General features: G+C 46.0%; 1 protein-coding gene across 2 annotated transcripts in view; it reads right to left on the reverse strand.

Moving 5' to 3' along the window:
• Positions 1-9,903, reverse strand: part of PAPPA2 (pappalysin 2) — a 297,907-nt gene extending 288,004 nt beyond the window's left edge. Inside the window, exon 1 of one of the 2 annotated variants that reach the window (XM_045547292.1) lies at positions 8,199-9,117. In XM_045547292.1, coding sequence (XP_045403248.1) covers positions 8,199-9,117 — 919 coding nt within the window. Of the gene's footprint in view, positions 1-8,198 lie in introns of both variants that reach the window. The other variant, XM_045547293.1, reaches the window with a different exon arrangement.
• Between the last annotated feature and the right edge of the window lie 7,936 nt (positions 9,904-17,839).

Raw genomic sequence — 17,839 nt, forward strand, 5'->3', positions numbered from 1 at the left:
ACCCAGCTGGGGCCAGACCAGTAGCTGGAATCCTAGAGAAAGTTCATGGCTATGTGAGCCCTGTGAGTTTTATTTTCCTTCCTCTCCTCTGTTTCTCTCTTCATTTTCTTCCTGAAGGTACTGCTGCATCAGAATCTGGTACACTATGACTTCTGAGTGCCTGCATGCTCCCTGCATGCCTGCCATTGACGGCTGATCCAGGTGGGAAGTAATAGAAAGCAAAGCACTTCAGGCCAAAGGTGAACTCCCTGCATACAGAGCCCAGTTCAGGGAAGAAAGGGTCCATCTTAATGTACCCTCAGGAAGCTAGAGGCAGAGCTTGGTGAGAGCACCTATTTCAACCAATGAGAGCTCTGTATCGCTGTGGGGAGCCTTAGCATCAGAGGCCCAGCAGTCTCTCCTCATCATACAAGACAATGACACATTTCTCCAAGACCACTGAGCTTCTATCAGATGTTGGCAGTGCTCAACCCCTATTACCCAGTGATGATACAGAAGCCCATTTCATTTTAGAAGGTCAGAAATATAAGACCAAACCCTCATGCATTGATGGAGATTGCAAAATTGTACATCCACTTTGGAAAACAGCCTGGCAGTACCTTAAAATGTTAAACATAGAGTAACTATATGACCTAGAAATTCCACTGCCAGGGATCTATTGAAAGAAACAGAAACATTATGTCCACTTCTGTGCCTTGTTTATAATAGTTAAAAAGTGGAAACAACCAAAATGTCCATCAGCTGAAGACTAGATACAGAAAATGTCATATATCCATGGAATATTATTCAGCAATGAAAAGGAAAGAAATGCTGACATGGGCTACGACATGGATGAACCTCGAGTGAAAGAAGCCAGATGCAAAAGACCATATATTGTGTGATCCCATGTGCATGAAATGACCAGAATAGGCAAATCCATAGAGACAGCAAGATCTGTGGTTGTCTGTGGCTATGGTAGACTTGAGGAGAGGGGAGGTGTACAGGGCTAATGGGTACAGTGTTTCTTTTGGGTAAGACAAAAATGTCCTAAAATTAGATTGTGATAACAGTTGCATAACTCTGTCAATATACTAAAAATATTAATTGTACCCCTTACATATGTGAACTTTAAGGTTAGTTATATCTCAATATGCTTTCAAACAAAAATAAAACAGGAAAAATGTAAATATAAACTCCACCTGGAGTGCTCATACCAAGAAACTAACATGATTTGTTTCCTACGAGAAATCTCTAGGAAGTTTTGTTTTCACTTGAACAAAAGGTATTTCCCTACCACTGATAGTGCCACGGTTTCTTTGTTAGAATTATTTTGGATAGTGTAGACCTACGAAGCAAAACAAAAAAGGACTATGGAAGAAGCAGTTAGCAAACTACTGCCTGTGAGCAAAATCTAGCCTGCCACCTGTTTTTGTAAATAGTTTTATTGGAACACAGCCATGGCAATGTGTTTATATATTGTCTACGGCTGCGTGCACACTCTGAAGACAGACCTGAGTTTTGCAAGAGAGACTATGTGGCCCTCAAAACCTAAACTATTTACTGTTTGTCCCTTTACAGAAAAAGGCTGCTGACTGCTGCCCTGGACTCATGAGTCTGGAATCTTGCTGCTTGAATCACAGTCCACACACCAGGAACAGTGGCACCCACAGCCTGGTAGGAAAGCACAACCTCAGCCTGCCCCAGAACTACTGAATCCAAACCTGCATTTGTTTTAGGCAGTTGTGTTAGTACAAGAAGCCAAGACAGGGTGAAATATGAAAGGATTTTATTAGGGGAGACAACGCTGAGAGAAAACACGAAGGGGGCCTGAAAAGGCTGGAAGAGCCATCGGAGCACGCTGCAAGTCCAACCCCAAGGGAAGGAGAGAGGGAAGAAAAGCTGGGTGTTGTGGATTGCATGAAGCCTATGGAATGTTCTAGCATGGCCTCTGTGAGTACTTGAACCAGAGTCGACTATCCCTCAGGAACTGGTCTGCTTTTATCCCTGCTGCCCTAGGGATGTGTGGCCTCCGTGCAAATGCAGTGACGCATTTCAGAGCACAGCGTCTGAGGTCTGAGGTCCATGAAAATCCCTGCAGTTGGAGGTCTGTGAGGCACATTCTCACTGCATCTGCTGCCAGGTATATTCCCATGGCAGGGACAACACTTTAAAGAGAATCTCAGCAGATCTCTATGCATATTAGAAAAGCAATGCTCTAGAGCACAAGTTAGCAAATTTTTTCTTCAAAGGGCCAGACAGTAAATATTTTAGGCTTTGCAGGCCAGAAGGGCTCTTTTGCAACTACTCACCTCTGCCATTTAGCATGGAAGTGGCCACAGAGAACACATAATCCAATGGGTGTGTCTGTGTTCCAATAAAACTTTATTTACAAAAACAGGTTTTGGCTTTGGACCTGATGTGGCCCACCAGCCTAATGTGCCACCTGTGCTCTAGAGTCATGGGGTTTAAACTTTCAAAGTAACAAAACCTTTCCCTAACAGGAAACAGGTGAGAGAGGGGCTGCCCATTTGGAAGGTAGGAGAGGAGCTCTCCCTCAGCAGCTCCCCTCAAAGGCCCTGAGACACTTCAGGAGGTAGCAAAACAGGCTTTGAAAGCCATGGCCCTGGGTGCCACAAAGAGCTTCCAGTTTCAGAAAGCTCCTCTCACCTTTTATTCAACCCTAGTGGGCAGCCAGCAGTCTAGATGTCTGCTTTGTCTATGCTACAGACGTAACTAAGAGTCTAACACTGTGCTCGATATTTTAGGATGGCAAAAGTGAAGCAGACGTACATTTGGCTCCAGAGGAAGTTCCAGTGGAGAGAAGTGGGATGTGGATGCAACTAACAAGGCAGGATGCAACATACCCCTACAAAATCGCACACGAAAGGCCATGGAGGCAGAGAAGTAGAGGAGATCCCTTTCACATGGGGAATCAAAGAAGGCTCCAAAAATGAGGGGGTGCAGCAATGGGCTGTGAAAGGAAGGACCATAGTGATAGTCTGTTTTACTTCTCAAACCAGACACCTTACACTGCCTCCCTACTGGAGGGCCATGTAGTCACTCTTCTCTGCAAAGATGCTTATTTACAACCAAGAGGGTGGATGCCTTGTTAACACAAGAAAGCTCCTGTACTTTATCTCTTCACAGTGGTGAACCCACCCCGGGAACAACAGCAGGCAGTCCCATCCACAGTTCTTCCGTGCCAAGGGCAGGGGGGCCACAACTTCGCTGTACATCGGAGTCCTGATCTGGGGGCAGACGTCTAATGTGGAGAGAATGGGCAATTCCTCAAGGTCCTGAGAAGACAAACCGTCTGACCTTGAACTTTGCTCTAATACCAGAAGAGGCAACTGAGGAGAACAGAGAAGCTCTGGGGAAAGGATGGGTTCATCTCTTCACCTCCCATTCATTCCTGTTGGATAACGGGGGAAAGCGCATGCATGGCCTGCCCTTTGCATTCCCTTTATATCTGCGTGAATCTGCCATCTATGAACTCCGTATCGCACTTGAACAAAACTCTTCACCCTGGGTACAAAATTCCTTTATCTGGAGAAGGGCATGTCTCAGCATCCTGTGAAATCTCATTTCTTAGATATCACTCAAAACAAAAAGGCTATCAATAGGCTCTTAACAATGAGTTTTAAACATAATGCCATCAAGAAATCCAGAAGGCTATGAGTGTTGTGTAAACTTTGTGAACATGTACATTTCTCTAGGGAGTGCATGTAGTTTCATCAGATTCTCAGAAGGGTTTGTGGCCCCTCAAAAAACCCAGCACTACTGTCCAATTTATTCAAAATAGTACTGCCCAGGCTAAAAATAACAGATGATATTTTTAAAACATAAAATAAACAAGTCCTTTCAGGCCTCTAATCCTACAGTGTTCTTAATTATCTTGAGACCATGCTGTGAAAAAGCCCATTCACTGCTATTACCATTTTGCAGATTGGCAAACTCAATTCCTAAGAAATTAAAGTTAATATTCCACCTATGGAAAAAGGAACAAAAGAGGAGCAGGTTTACTCACTGCTCTCGGCAATGATTTGCTCCCACTGTTATTGTAATACCTCCCAGGTCGTAAATAAATACCACGGTCAGGCCCTGTGCTGGGTACTTTATATGCACGGCTTATTTAAACATCATAGCAACTCTGCAAGACATTGTCTCATTTTTCTTTTTCCTTTTTGGAGATGTTTTCAATTTTATTTAACTGGAATAATACATTCATATATATTGGTTTTTCTCATTTTTCAATTTGAGGAAATCAAGGCTCAGAAAACCTCGGTGATTGCCAAAGACCACAGCCCCGATAAGTGTTGGAGCTGGGATCTGATTTCAGGTCTGTCTGCCTCCCAAGTTCTACACTGGGATATACTCTAAAACTTGGATCCTCAGAGGAGGAAAATTTGTCTTCAAGTCAGGGACAGTTTCTTAGACATCTTTGTATTCCCCACAGTGCCCCGCCATGCTTTGCATGGCAAGGCTCTCAAGAAATATTTGCTGGATGAAAAAACCTGGGCTCAGGCTCCAATTCTGCCATGGACTTAATGACTCAGTCTCCTGCAACTTGGAGCTGCAGGTGGTTACTCAGCTGGGCAACTTCAGGGAACATTTGAAATCAATTACGAGTGAGGAGGAACCTATTAAAATTTTCTCTTTTGTGTATGTTGGGGTTGAAGGAGAGGAAAGGAAGCTGAAAAGGAGGGAAAAGAGCAGGATGGTTTCAAGGTTGGGTGCTGGAACATAAAGAATACACACCCGGATGGGACAGAATTTGGCTGTGTCCACTACTTAGTTCCAGTGGCCCATCCAAACAGGCTCCTTCACACCTAGGTGGCCACACAGCCCTGAATTGCCAGGCCCCCGCCTAGCGACTTTTATGGAGGACCCTACAGTGGGTGATTGCGTCATCCCCTCCTAGGCCATGTTGCTCCACTTCAGCCACGGGAAATAAGTGACTTCAGAAGCTCTACCTTGCAGGGGCTCAGGCACCGTCTCTCCCCCTCCTAGAGCCAAAGAGATTCTCGGCACCTAAAATCTGTGAGCCCTGCATTTTCCTCAACCCTAAATAAAAGTATGCTGGTAATTCATTCTGGAGTCCAACTTCCTATTTAGGAAGAATGAGGGAGTTTGGGGTTGGGGGAGAGGGGAAATTCTAGTTGATTTTGTTTTCGTTACTAGTTGCTAAAGTGCAAGTTACTCACAACCCCAAAAATGCCACTTTAGCCCTTTCACATAGGCCCTGCAAAAAAGACTCGTATGAAGCTGACCCCAAGGGATGCCTACCAACAACATTCTGGGAGAGGATGATTAAATGCAGCCCAGAGGCCAGGGCAGGACAAAGAAATCAGAGACATTCCCCACTACGTGGCTGCCTGCCCTTCTGTGTGTGAAGCAACACTGCCACCTAGTGCCCTGTGTGGAAAGTATTCCCTAAAGCTTCACATCTGGGGCGGGGGGAATACGGGAGTTCCCGGGGGTGCTCCCCTTTAATAGTCGGTGTGGCTGAATTGCTTGAAGTTTCTGATTAAGAGAAAATGCCCCAAGTTTGGTAGATTGAGGATTGGGATACTGGGTTTAAGTTAAGTAGGTAGAAGCTAAGGTTTGAGAGCTGTTGACCAGAGTGCCAGAGCAAGGCTTGCAGCACCTTGGATTCTCCTCGCCGGAGCAGCAGAACTGCAACAGCTGAATTGTATGCAGCTGCCAGGAACATGGCTCTGTCGCTGCCCTTCTACACAGGCGAAGGCCCACCATCCTAGGAACAGGTGGTGACCAGCGCAGTGCTATGATAAGAGCGGAAAGATGGCTGACCTGCTGATAGGCGTGGGTACGTTAGTGCACAGCGAAGAGCCTCATTCCTTAGGAGGACCAGCCTTGGCGGCTCTGTGGTCCTCAACCCTGGAGACCACAGGGGAAGGGGAAGCAGCTAAGCACGATGAGGGCACGAGGGTACCTAAGCCCTAAAGAGCCCAGTTGCCAGAGTCCTGAAGAATGAAGATCTTGTTCCCAACCTCCATCTTTACCAGACTTTTACCCTAAATCATTACTGGATTTCCGATGTGCACAAATCTGAAGAAAGGTGTAGGTGGAAGGTGGAGAAGAGATAGCCCTGGGCGTTCTCCGCCTTTGACATACAGGGGAAATACCGGGACACCACAGGGGACACTTGGATTTGAAGAGGAAGAAAACAGAAGCTAGACTTCCCGCAAAAGCTTTCCTGCTCGATTTTACATGCCTAAGGAGGTTAAGAACGCTCAGGTGGGCACTTCAGAGAAGGACCTAAGAGTGAGCTGCGGGCAGTGTCAGGGCGGCAGTGGTGGGCAGGTGGGGGAGGGAGGAGACGTACAGAAGGGGGCAGGGGGTGGAGGCGCAGGGAATGCCCTAACTGGAATCCAGTCACAACGCTGCTCTCCTCTGTGCAGAGTGTGTGACAGGACACTGGAGGGACAGGACAGGGGTCAGGTACCCACTGCACTGAATCTGTTTCCTTAAGTTTGGGCCTTAATAGCCCAAAGCAATAGCCCCTTAGAGCCTCCCACATACGTTCCTGTTGGATTCTTCCTCAGTTCTTTGCAGCCAGGGAACTGATCCCAGGTCCCTACATTGCTACTGCAAGAGGAGGGGTAAGCAGAGTCGTGGGTCTCAGTCTAGACTGCAAGCACACAGTCTCCCTGGCAGATGGGTACTAGGAAGCGAGATTAGGCAGCAAGAAGATGTCATCTGGGAAAAACTGCAAAGCTGCCAACTCTAATCAGATAATCATCTCATTATTTCTTCCATTTGGCCCCCAAATAAGGATTTCCTTCTACTCTTTCTCTGCCCCCACCTTACAGCCCAGCCCCCTCTCTCTCCTCTTCCCTCACCACCTCTCCCACCCAAAAATAAAATAAAGCAAAACCACAAGACTTGAGAGTGCTCAATGTCTGGGAATCCCAGCTTCCGAAGGAGAAATCACAGCCAAAAAATGGAAGAGAGTGTCCGGAAGGGATGTTCCAGCAACACGCCATTGAAAGAAGTTCCCTCCTTCCAGATTTCTTCCCCTAGTTTGACACTTGTTTGCAGGCATCCAGCAACCTGAGAAGTTTTTAATCTGGACAGTTGTCAAGCAATTCAGGCGCTCTGGTGTTCTATTCCCAGCCTTCCTCTGGCACACTTTTTATCGCCTCACTTTCCCCATCAATGTAATGGGACTGGAAGACATCAAAGGGTGTTGTGGATGATCCAAATTAAAAAGATTAAATGGTTCTACTATGTCCCTTGCTTTGTGTTTGGTTCTGCCATGGGAGATCCAAAAGGGTGGTGAGAGTCCAGTGGTGAAAAATACCAAGTGGAATCCTCAGCCCCTTGCTTGACACCAACCTCTCCAGTAAGACAAAGGGAGACAGTTACTCCTAACCCCGCTCTTTTCTTTGCCCTTCCAGGTGACTTTGCATGAAAGCTAAGATCTGGGTATAGTGGAAAATAAATACATGTAACGTTCCCAGACAGGTGCTTCTGATCAAAACCATAGAGTTATACAAGTTTCATTTTTAGGTACCTCTTACAACACCCAGGGCCAGAAGCCAGGATCCTGGCTTGCAAGTGCCCACTGTTTCCAGTAGCACTGGACACATGATTGCAGTTCCTAGGCTGGACATGTGATTGTGGGGACAGAGTGAAAGGGACCAGGACCTCGACTAGGTGGTACTTTTCTGCCAAATTTTAGGGCTGCTTAGAGAACAGGGAACCCGCCAGGATCCAACGGCTGTGTACCTGGCAGCTTTGTTCCCTCACTGCCAGGACCAGCTCAGGCATGACTCACTGCTCAGGTCCCCGGACGCTCATCTGTTTTCAAAGTTGCCTGGGTGTCTCATACTGGAGTAGGAGAAACGGAGTGTGACACCCCTTCCCCACTGACAAAGAACCAAAGAGATTTATCCGTTTAAAGAGAGGTAAAAGAGATAAATCTCCTAAGTACAAACACAATGTATAGAACTACATGAGATCAATATAAGGGACAAAGGCCACTGTGGTTAGAGAGTCATTATCTTCGCTCTGTTGGTGTCTGGAAACCTGCTGTGCTGTTGAGTAAAAGCCCTTTCCCCCACCCCCACCCCAGATAGCCCTTCCTGGCTTTCCTGTTCCAAGTCCTTCCCCTCCTCGCTCCCTACATCTAACCCATCAGAAATGGAGCCAGCCTTACCCCCAGGAGCTCAGAAAGCCCAAGCGTGGGTTATTACCTGCGATGATGGCTGGGTTGTTCTGTCCTCCCTCCGGTTTAACCCAGGCTTCCACTGTGAATGCCTCCCGGGGAATCTCAGCCAGCACTTCTGGACGCAGCAGCAGCCGCTCCCGCCTTCCAGAGAAGTACAAGACAGGCAGTCCTCCTTGGGAGTTAAAGGTCCCTGCATCCCAAGAGGGGTCCCCTCCACCATTTTGGATGCTGTCCTCCAGTGGGCTGTTTCTGACCCTATGCTTAGGGGGATGCTTGGGCCGTGGTTGGAGATGTGGAGGAGAGTCATTGTTGTCTCCCCACACGTCTTCTGCCTGCCTCTTCACCACGGGGCGATGATCCCCCGCCTTGGCCTGGCCCTTCCTTTGGGTCTCTGGTTTGGGTTCCTTCAGGCTTGAGATGCTGGCGGTGATGGTGGCAGCTGTGGCTGCGCTCTTCCGAGTCCCAGTCTCACCTAGAGACTCCTTGGATCTTTGGTTGCCAACATAAGTGTCATCATCTCCCAGCAGCTCAGATTGCCCAATAGGACCATCCCCTAGCCACGGGGCCACTGGCTGCTCAGCCTCACTCCTCGCTTCTGCTGTATTTTCCATCAAGTCTTGGGGAACAATGCTCACAGCCTTCCCCATGGTATCTGGTTTACTGCGTCCTGCAGGACGGATTCCCTGCTTGCCCACAGGGTAGGGCCTCAGGTAGTCCCCAGGCCTGCTGGGGTACACCCCAAAGAGGTGATGCTGGGGAGCAGCTCTAGATCTTCGAGCCTTAGCCCCCAGCCAACAGTGTTCTCCTTCCAGCATCACCTGATTCAGGTGTCCCCTCTGAGCCAAGGATTTCTTGCGTGTCCAGCCCAGCTCAGAGTTGGCAGTGCTACATGCCCACCCCACCAAGATCACCAGGCTTATTCTCAGGATCTTCAAGCACGTCATACCTCCTCCAACTCTTTTCACAGAACCAGAAGGCAACTTCTGGGTACCACACCAGAATGATGGGGAGAAGAGAAAGAGACAGCTAGCAACGGATTTGCAGTCACCAGGGAAACTGTTTTGTTCACAGACCAAACTTTTTCAAATAGTCCCAGAAGAGTGCCTCTTCTGGCTACCTGGCCTGGGAACACTGCCAGCCCGGCGAGGCTTCTGTGCCTTGCCCACCTCGTGCGCTTCCCCCGTGCTTCTCCCGACCTCACTCTCCTTGCTCTATTTTAGTCCTTGCAGAATGAAGTTAATTTCTCTTGGTTCCTCTGAATTTCCTTCCAGAGAGCTCAGGTTTCTTTTTATTCTTTTCCTTCTTCAATAACCCTCCCCTCCCTGATACTAGGAGAGAGCCCCACGGGCAGGGCAGGAGCCGAATCTCTCAAATACACACTCACACACACACACCCCTTGCTACCTGAAGTCATTCAAAACAAGCTTATCCTCTAATTTTCATTTCTTCCTCTTCTTCCTTCCCTAGGAGTTACCTTCTCTTTTGTAGTCCTTAACCCAGAATATGTTCACCTTAAAACAAATTGCTAGAAGAACTTTTATACAGAGATATACAATTTGATGCTTCTTATTTTAAAAAGCAAAAAAAAAAAAAATAGTCTAGGGGGCACAAAAATCCAAGCTAATACTTAACTTTCACTCTCCAGATGTCCTCATCCAGGTCCGCATCCAGCTTCCAATCTGCCTGTGCAGGTTAGAATGTTTCCCTCAGTTTGGTGCTTGGGATTGTTGATTGTTGGAGCTTTTTAAATTCCCTTCCAACTTGTTGGTATGTTGCAAGTCTTCGTAAAGTTCTTTGGGGTGCCAGTCTGCTGTTCTAATAACCACATGGGTCTGAGAGCCCTTGGCTTCACCTTCTGGTAGTCTTGTGGGGCCCTGGGAAGATTGGAGAAAGAGCAAGAAGAGCGTAGACTTCAGGAGCCCTGTTCTCTCCGGCCTCTCCTGCTCCCCTTCACTCCCTTTCTCTCTGCCTGTAACTATCTTCTTGTTTTTTTTCATTTAAAGACAATGATGATGTCAAAGCTAGTAAGTTCGGTGCATCACTCCACCTACTCTCTGTCCCCTCCTTCCTGCTGAAAACCTCCCCACCTCATCAAGGCACGGGGGACAGACGCTACTCTTGGTTTCCCCAGTAAACATCTCGGGCTTTCTCTTTCAGCAGCCGCAGTCTACACAATCAATAGCAAACAATCAATACTGTTTTGGAGTACTCTTTCCTGTGTGTATCCTCTCTGTCTCCCTCTCTCTCTCTCTCTTTCTCTCTCTCTCTCTCTCTCTCTCTCTCTCTCTCTCTCTCTCTCTCTCTCACACACACACACACACACACACACGTGCTGTGAACAGACCTGCCTACTGCCTAATAAGCCCACGCTAACCTTTTACGGACCACTGTATCTTTTTATTTTGTTTTGTCACAAACCTCCTGTGTCTTCTCTTACTTCAATCTATCATTTGGGATTTAAAAGACCAATACCCCAAATCCAGTTTATATTGGACATTGGGAGAAAGGAGAAATCAATTGTCCTGCTGTGAGAAGCATTAAATGTAAATGCCATGTATCTGTACTACATAGATCTTTTTCTCTCAAGTTTCTCAATCTGAAGTTACTAAAAGTCACCATATGCCAAGAAATCAAATAAACAAATGAGATGCTCAAAATAAGTAACTTGCAAAAATGAGCAGCTAGACCCAAGCAACTGTTTTTTCAATTGATTTGAGATGAATGGAGAGGATGGGGAAGTAAACACTGTGGTTTTAACCTGTCATGTTTGCCTAGATGCAAGCTCTCTCAGAGGGTCCCCACCCCCTACATACATGTGCTTGTATACAAACACACACACATACAGTCATGGACACACACAGAGCATGGGTCTGAATTCTTAACACAAGTAAGGATGTCTGACCACAGGTGTTACAAAACAGAGAAATGCACTGGGTCCTTCATTTAAGTAATAAGAAAAATCACTTACACTTTTAAAATCACTGCTTATGTTGCCCACTTCTAAAGCATGCAGCCCCCATGCTCTGGAGTAAGATCACACTGCCTCTTCTGCCTTGGGTCTCCCCATCATCTTCTAAACCCCTCCACCCCAGCTAATCACAGACTCACTTGTATTTTAAACCCCTCATCCTCAGCATGCCCTGTTTTCCTATGTTGTATCCACTGTAGCTTCAATGCAAGTCCCCAAAGAAGATATCAATTCAGGCACGTGGATATTACTAAGCAGATATTCCTCAGTCCTAGACTGTCCTTGTTCCTTTTCTCATTTCCCTAGCTCCCTTCACTTTTCTGATTCAGTTCTCTCTCTCTCTCTCTCTCTCTCTTTTTTTCTGAAGCAGCTCAAGAACAGAGATTAGGCTTTGGGTGGGAGTTGAGGGGGGATGTAGAGAAAGCCAGAACAGCAGAAGAGAGACAGAGAGAGAGAGATTGAGAGAGAGAGAGAGAGAGAGAGAGAGAGAGAGATTGAGAGAGAAAGAGAGAGAGAGAGAGCAGGAAAGAAAGGAGGGAGGAGGAAGGAGAGGCACCTCAGCTTAAGTGAGGGGAAGTCCTCAGGTAAGAAAGGAGAAGCAAACTGCCCCCTCCCACATGCCACCCTCGACCCTCAGAAAAAGGTTTCCTACCATTCATTTCAGGAAGGAGGGATAACTCAGCAAGGAAGAATTCCGCTCACTTTGCTCCCCCTTTTAGTGTGTAAGTGATCTTGCATCCCCTACAGGTCTCTCCTGGCTCTCAGCTGCTGGTAATCCATTCATAAGGTTTCAAGAAGCTACACAAAACTCAAGCTTCCAGTTTAGTTTCTCTCTCTCCCCTTCATTCCTTTGCTCACCACTCTCCTTCAGCTCTTGGCAGTCCAAAGTTTAAAAAAAAATGTTGAACCATTTCTGTGTTTTCCTCCTGTTGTAACTTTTGCTGTGACATCATAACCCTGCCCACCAACACCCCACCTCCCTCTCATTTCCATCCCACCCCTCATCAGCCCCATACCCCCAATACCCCCACACACACACACAGAGAAGAAGGGCTCCTGTCAGTTCCAATGTGTGAAAAACACAAAGCTACTAGAAGGTACCCCTCCCTCCCTCGTCCCCTCCTCTCCTCCCCCTCCCTGCCTTACCCACCGCTCAGCCTCCGCTCTCTCAAGGCTTTTAACAATGATCCCATCTGTTTGACATGTGCGGAAAGGTGGGCTGGATTCAAATAATCTGTCAAGTGAATCAGATCAAAAACAAAGCAACCCCCTCCTCAATTCTATCTCACGCACACACACCCCAAACCCGAGCAGAAGTGTGAGAGAAGTCAGACTTGCACAGCACCCACCCTCGATGCCAGGGAGAAAGACACCAAACATGCCAAGGGAAACCCAAATTTATATATACACACACACACACACACACACACACACACATATATATATATATATATATATAAAAATTCTGTTGCCTATTTGTTTATGACAAACACCCACACCCCCAGTCCCCTACCCTTCTGCCCCAAACCCTGCGACTCCTCAAGTGCACAGACTTGAAAGCTGGCTGAATCTGTTTTGAAATCTCCAAGGAGAGGGTTTTTCCCCCTTTTTTTCACTCCAAAGCACTATCTGTGGCGATCAGACTGAGCAGGGTTGCCAGCAAATGCAGGAGGCCCCTTCTAGGGTACAGGCTTTCAAACCAGCGAAGCTAGAGGGAATGGATTTAAGGACACACAGCAGGAGCTGGCTGGATTCATTTTATTTTGACGGGGGTAGTTGGGGGAGGAATATTTCTGAAATGCCCAAGGAATGAAGGGAGAGGACATGGATTCCTTAAACAGTTTTTCCAAGAGGAGCGGTGTCTTATTCTGCAGGTAAATCTATAAGGCAAGAAATTGGAGCTTACAGATAAACAAGGACGGAGAGGGAGAGGGAGGGAAAGGGAAAAGAGGGAAGAGAGGAGAGGCAGGAGAAGGGATGGGGACCTGGGGAAGGGGAGAGAGGAAAGAAGGGGAGCAGGACAGAAAGGGGGCTGGGGGAGAGAGAGGGAGGGAGGTGGGAGGGTGGGGAAGGAAGGGGGAAGGGAAGGGAGGGAGGAGAGGGGGAGGGATGGGGAGGAAAGGAGTGAAATGGAAGGAGAGGGCAGGAGGAACAGGGAAAGAGAAGAGCCTGGGAGGAGGAAGGACTGGAGAGGAGAAGTAGGGGAGAGAAGAGGGAAGAATGAAGCAGAGAGGAAGGGGCAGGGAAAGAGGTGGTGAGGCACACAAAATGTGGAGACCAGGAAGGCAGTTAGATCCATGATGGTTAGACATGAAGCAGTCACAGAGGCAGGTGAAGGGAGGCACTGTAACTTGGGACAGAGCTTAGGTTTTATGAGCAGAAAACAAAGGACACACAGTAAAGGGACTGTCTCTTAGTGATCGGACACATTTTACACAACCAGATTGCAAGGCTTCGACATTGTCTCTTTAAGGAGAAACCCCTACTCCCTCTTCCTTCCCTCCCTGAGGCTCTCCCTCCAACCACCACCTCCACCTTCCTTCTTTCACCTTGTTGTTCCCAGCATGTCTTCCCCTGGAGAATCCATGAGTGAAATTCAGACACTCCCCCACCCCTCACCAAAGAAACCCACCCTTTGTAGCACCTTCCTTTGTTTCTACCCACAGAGGGTCCTGGGTCCTCTTAGCTGAAGATCAGGCTGTGTGTGACTTTCTGCGTTTCATTTCAACCACAATCATATTATGTTTCCTTTAAGCCTAGGATATCAGGGGTATTTTGCTTGTGTTTACTTGTCCTCGTTATTATTAAGAGTCTTTGAGCAAAGACAGGAGGCAGCCCACATTGACATCCACCTGCAGTGGACAGCGTTAGCAGAGGGAGAGACTCTTCACATGGTCACTGATCCTCTTTGACTTTCTGATTCCAAAATCGGATCCCTTGAGGGAAAAGCTCAGCTGGGAGCCCTCCAGGGAGCGTAGTAATAAAAGCCTCCCAGAACACAACCAAATGCAGTCTCTATATATAGGAGCCGGATCTGTTTTAGCTACTTGCAGTCTAAAATGACACCCGGAAACAAACATTTCAGCCATATGTTTATTGGAATCTTATTCAGCTAGTGCTGGAAAGAGGGAGATTCTCTGAAGGATTTCACTCCAAGGCTCAGGGTTGGCTGGTGCTTTCTGCTCCCCCTGCTCTGGTGCTCAGACCTGGGAGTCAGGGGATCTATCATTCATGGGGTAACTTGAGATGCCTTCAGGGTGACCTGCTGCGGCCCCCCGTTTTCATGGGAGAGGTAACAAGGGTGAAGTTACGCAGTTCATGGAGGGGCCAGATATAGCCTCCAGGTCTCATGGATCCCAGCCCAGTCTCTTTTTTCCTCCTCTGGCTATACACTGCACTGTGTGTTCACCTGTCTTTCCTGTTTGCCACTCTCCTGGCAATGAAGGAAAGGCAGTATCAAAGACTGGCCTCCCATGGTCCACATCCAGGCAAAAAGGCCCAGGGAAAATGTGTTGGTCGAATGTGTTATGTAACTCAGCATCACATAGCCCTCAGAAGGAAATGCAAATCTGGATTTCACTGTCCTCCTTGTGTATTTGGAGCCAAGAGAAGCCCTATCTTCTTGTGGAACTGTTTGGTGCTCCATATGTTAGATAATCATATTTTTTCCACAACATAATTACTATTATAAATTATTAGCAATGTTAATGGTCATGTTTTAAAATCCACCTTTTATCCAAAGAGACTGAAGTATTTCATAGACAGGTTAGACTTCCCAACACCTGGAGGGAGCAGCATGGTGGAAGCAATACGCCAATACATACCCCTAGTGGCACTCCCTACTTAGTGTGTGTTTCCTATAAGATTTTGAGCCTTAAGTTAGCTTGTGGAGCCCTTTGGCTAAGAAGGGGTTTAACAGTGATGTTGGATCCTGCCCTGCTCATCAGATGACCAAAGGCTCTGCAGGGTTTATGCTTCAATTAGGATTGCCTTTGCACTTGGAATCTCGTCAAACGGCAACCTCATAACAAAAATAATAAGTAGACTTATACACTTGCTTTTCCTCTTACCAAATGCACATTTGTGTGCATTCTTTCTTCCCAACCATAGTGACATGAATGCAAAGCAATTGTTATGCCCATTTTACAGATGAGGACACTGAGGCTGAAAGAAGTTAAGCAAATTACCCCCAGAACTGCAGACAGTAAGAACACAGCCAGGACAAATCTCAAATGCATTATGCTGAGTGAGAGAAGCCAGATTCAAAAGGCCACATACTAAATGATTCCATTTCTATGACATTTTGAAAAAAGGCTAAACCCTGAGGACAGAGAATAGATCAGTAGTTGCCAGAAGCTGAGAGTTAGGGGAAAAGTTAAATAAAAACACCACAAAGGGATTAGGGATTAGGGATTATAGGACTATTCTCTATCTTGGATGTGATAATAATGCATGACTATATGCATTTGTCAAAACTCAAAGAACTGTGTACTAAAAATATTACTGTATGTAAATCATGCCTCAGTACACTGGCAGGGGGCAGGGCAGTGTTGCCAGTTGAGCCAGGGGTAGGGCCAGGTTCTTTTAATTTTTGGTCCAGTGTTCTTCTTTCTAAACCCTCCAAATGTCCAATCACCAAAGGAGAGTGCGACATTTCTTGGTTGTGGTTAGGCACCACTCTGTGCCTGAACTCTCCACTGACCCTCTCACCTCGACTCTCAGGAAATCCTGTAGAGCCAGACTGGATGGAGCACCGAGCTGGCTGTGCTTCTGGCTCCATCAACCCATGGCTCCAACTAATCAAATAACCACTCACCAAATAAGCACTAGTCAACAGCTGTGACCTTATTCTGCCAGTTAGCAGCTGTCTGACTTTGGGCAAGTTAATGAACTTCTCTGAGCTATCTATAAAAATGAAAATATTGGACTAGAAGATTCCTAATTTCCCTTTAAGGTCACACTTGAGATATTCTTATTTTTCAGCCCAACACTTTTCTAAGATTTTGTCTTCTCAGTTATAAAAAATGGCTAGTGCTTACCTCCTATAAATATATCAGAGACTCGAGTGTGCATTAGCAGTGGACACCCATGACATTTATATTAGTCCTTAGAGAGAGCCATATATTTAAATGTAACTCCATTAGAACACTGATATAAAGAAATAGGGGTAGAATGTGGAGCATTTTAGATCTCTTCTAGCAAGAAAGATGTTCTATACATATGTAGCATTGTCATGTATTTAACAAATCTAATATTACAGAACATGGTATTAATATGAAAATACTTAAATAGGAGCAGTTTTTTAATTTGGTACTGTGCTAGAATTTTAAAATTTGATAATTTCCCCAAGATGGTAATAATATTAATAATACTAAAAACTAACATTTATTACCTAAAATATGGCAGGCACTGTTCTGGTCACTTTATACATATTAATTTATTCAAACTTCACAATGGTTCTGTAAGGTGGGTACTTCTATTATCCCCATTTTTAAAAAAAGAATAACAGCCAGAAGCTCACATTTATTGAGCACTTATTATATACTCGTTGTAGCAACAGTGTAAATCTATTAAGCAATGTACATTATCTCATTTAATCCAAGTAGCCCATGAGACAGCTCACTATGATCCTCACGTTCAGATGGTAAAACCACAGCAGAGACCTCAAGTGCCTGAACTCATCCACCTGGACAAGAGCTGCCTGTCTCCAGAGCCTCATTCATAATCACCATATGACATGGCCTTTTCAGGACCGACATAAACACACGCCAATTGTGGTTTGACTCCCAGCATGACGAAACCAGACTTTTCCTGATGAGCACAAACCAGTGACTTTTCTGGAGTAATGGAAAGGTCTTTCTTAGGCCTCTTCCGAAAGTTTTCCCTGAGTAAGAGTCCAATACCTTCAAGAAATGAGGGCCCGGCAAGTAGCGGCAGCAAGGTGCAAGTTCTACTTCCACCAACGCTAAGGTAGCTTCCACAGGGTTCTCACAACCCTTGACCCCAAGACCCAGCATGTCTCCATTAAAATCTATTGGTTGGACAAATAAGCAACCAATTATAATATATAAGGAAAACCAGTCATTTCCCCAACTCATAACTTCATCTGGAAGGAATCATACATGATGGATAGATGTTAGGTTGTCTACTTAACTAACGCTGATTTTTTAATACTAATGACAGCTATGAGTTGACTAATAATAATCATGTATAATAAAATGTATATTTCATTTTTATCTCATTTAAAATAAGATATGACTATCTCTAATGGAACATACTTTTTTCTTTCTTTTTTTTTTATTTCAGCATATTATGGGGGTACAAAAGTTTAGGTTACGTATATTGCCCTTGTCCCCCCTTCCCCCATGAATCAGAGCTTTAAGCGTGTCCATCCCCTAGATGGTATGCATCACATTCATTATGTATGTATACACCCATCCCTTCCCACCACACATATCTGCCCAATACCTGATTAATGTTATTTCTAAATGTACTCTTAGGTGATGCTCTGTGAAACCAATCTGATGGCAAGTACATGTGGTGCTTATTTTTCCATTCTTGGGATACTTCACTTAGTAGAATGGGTTCCAACTCAAGCCAGGAAAATACAAGAGGTGCTATATCACCATTGCTTCTTATAGCTGAGTAGTACTCCATGGTATACATATAACACATTTTACTAATCCACTTATGTATTG

This window comes from Lemur catta, chromosome 3 (genome assembly GCF_020740605.2).
Source record: "Lemur catta isolate mLemCat1 chromosome 3, mLemCat1.pri, whole genome shotgun sequence".
In the NCBI taxonomy this organism is placed as follows: domain Eukaryota; kingdom Metazoa; phylum Chordata; class Mammalia; order Primates; family Lemuridae; genus Lemur; species Lemur catta.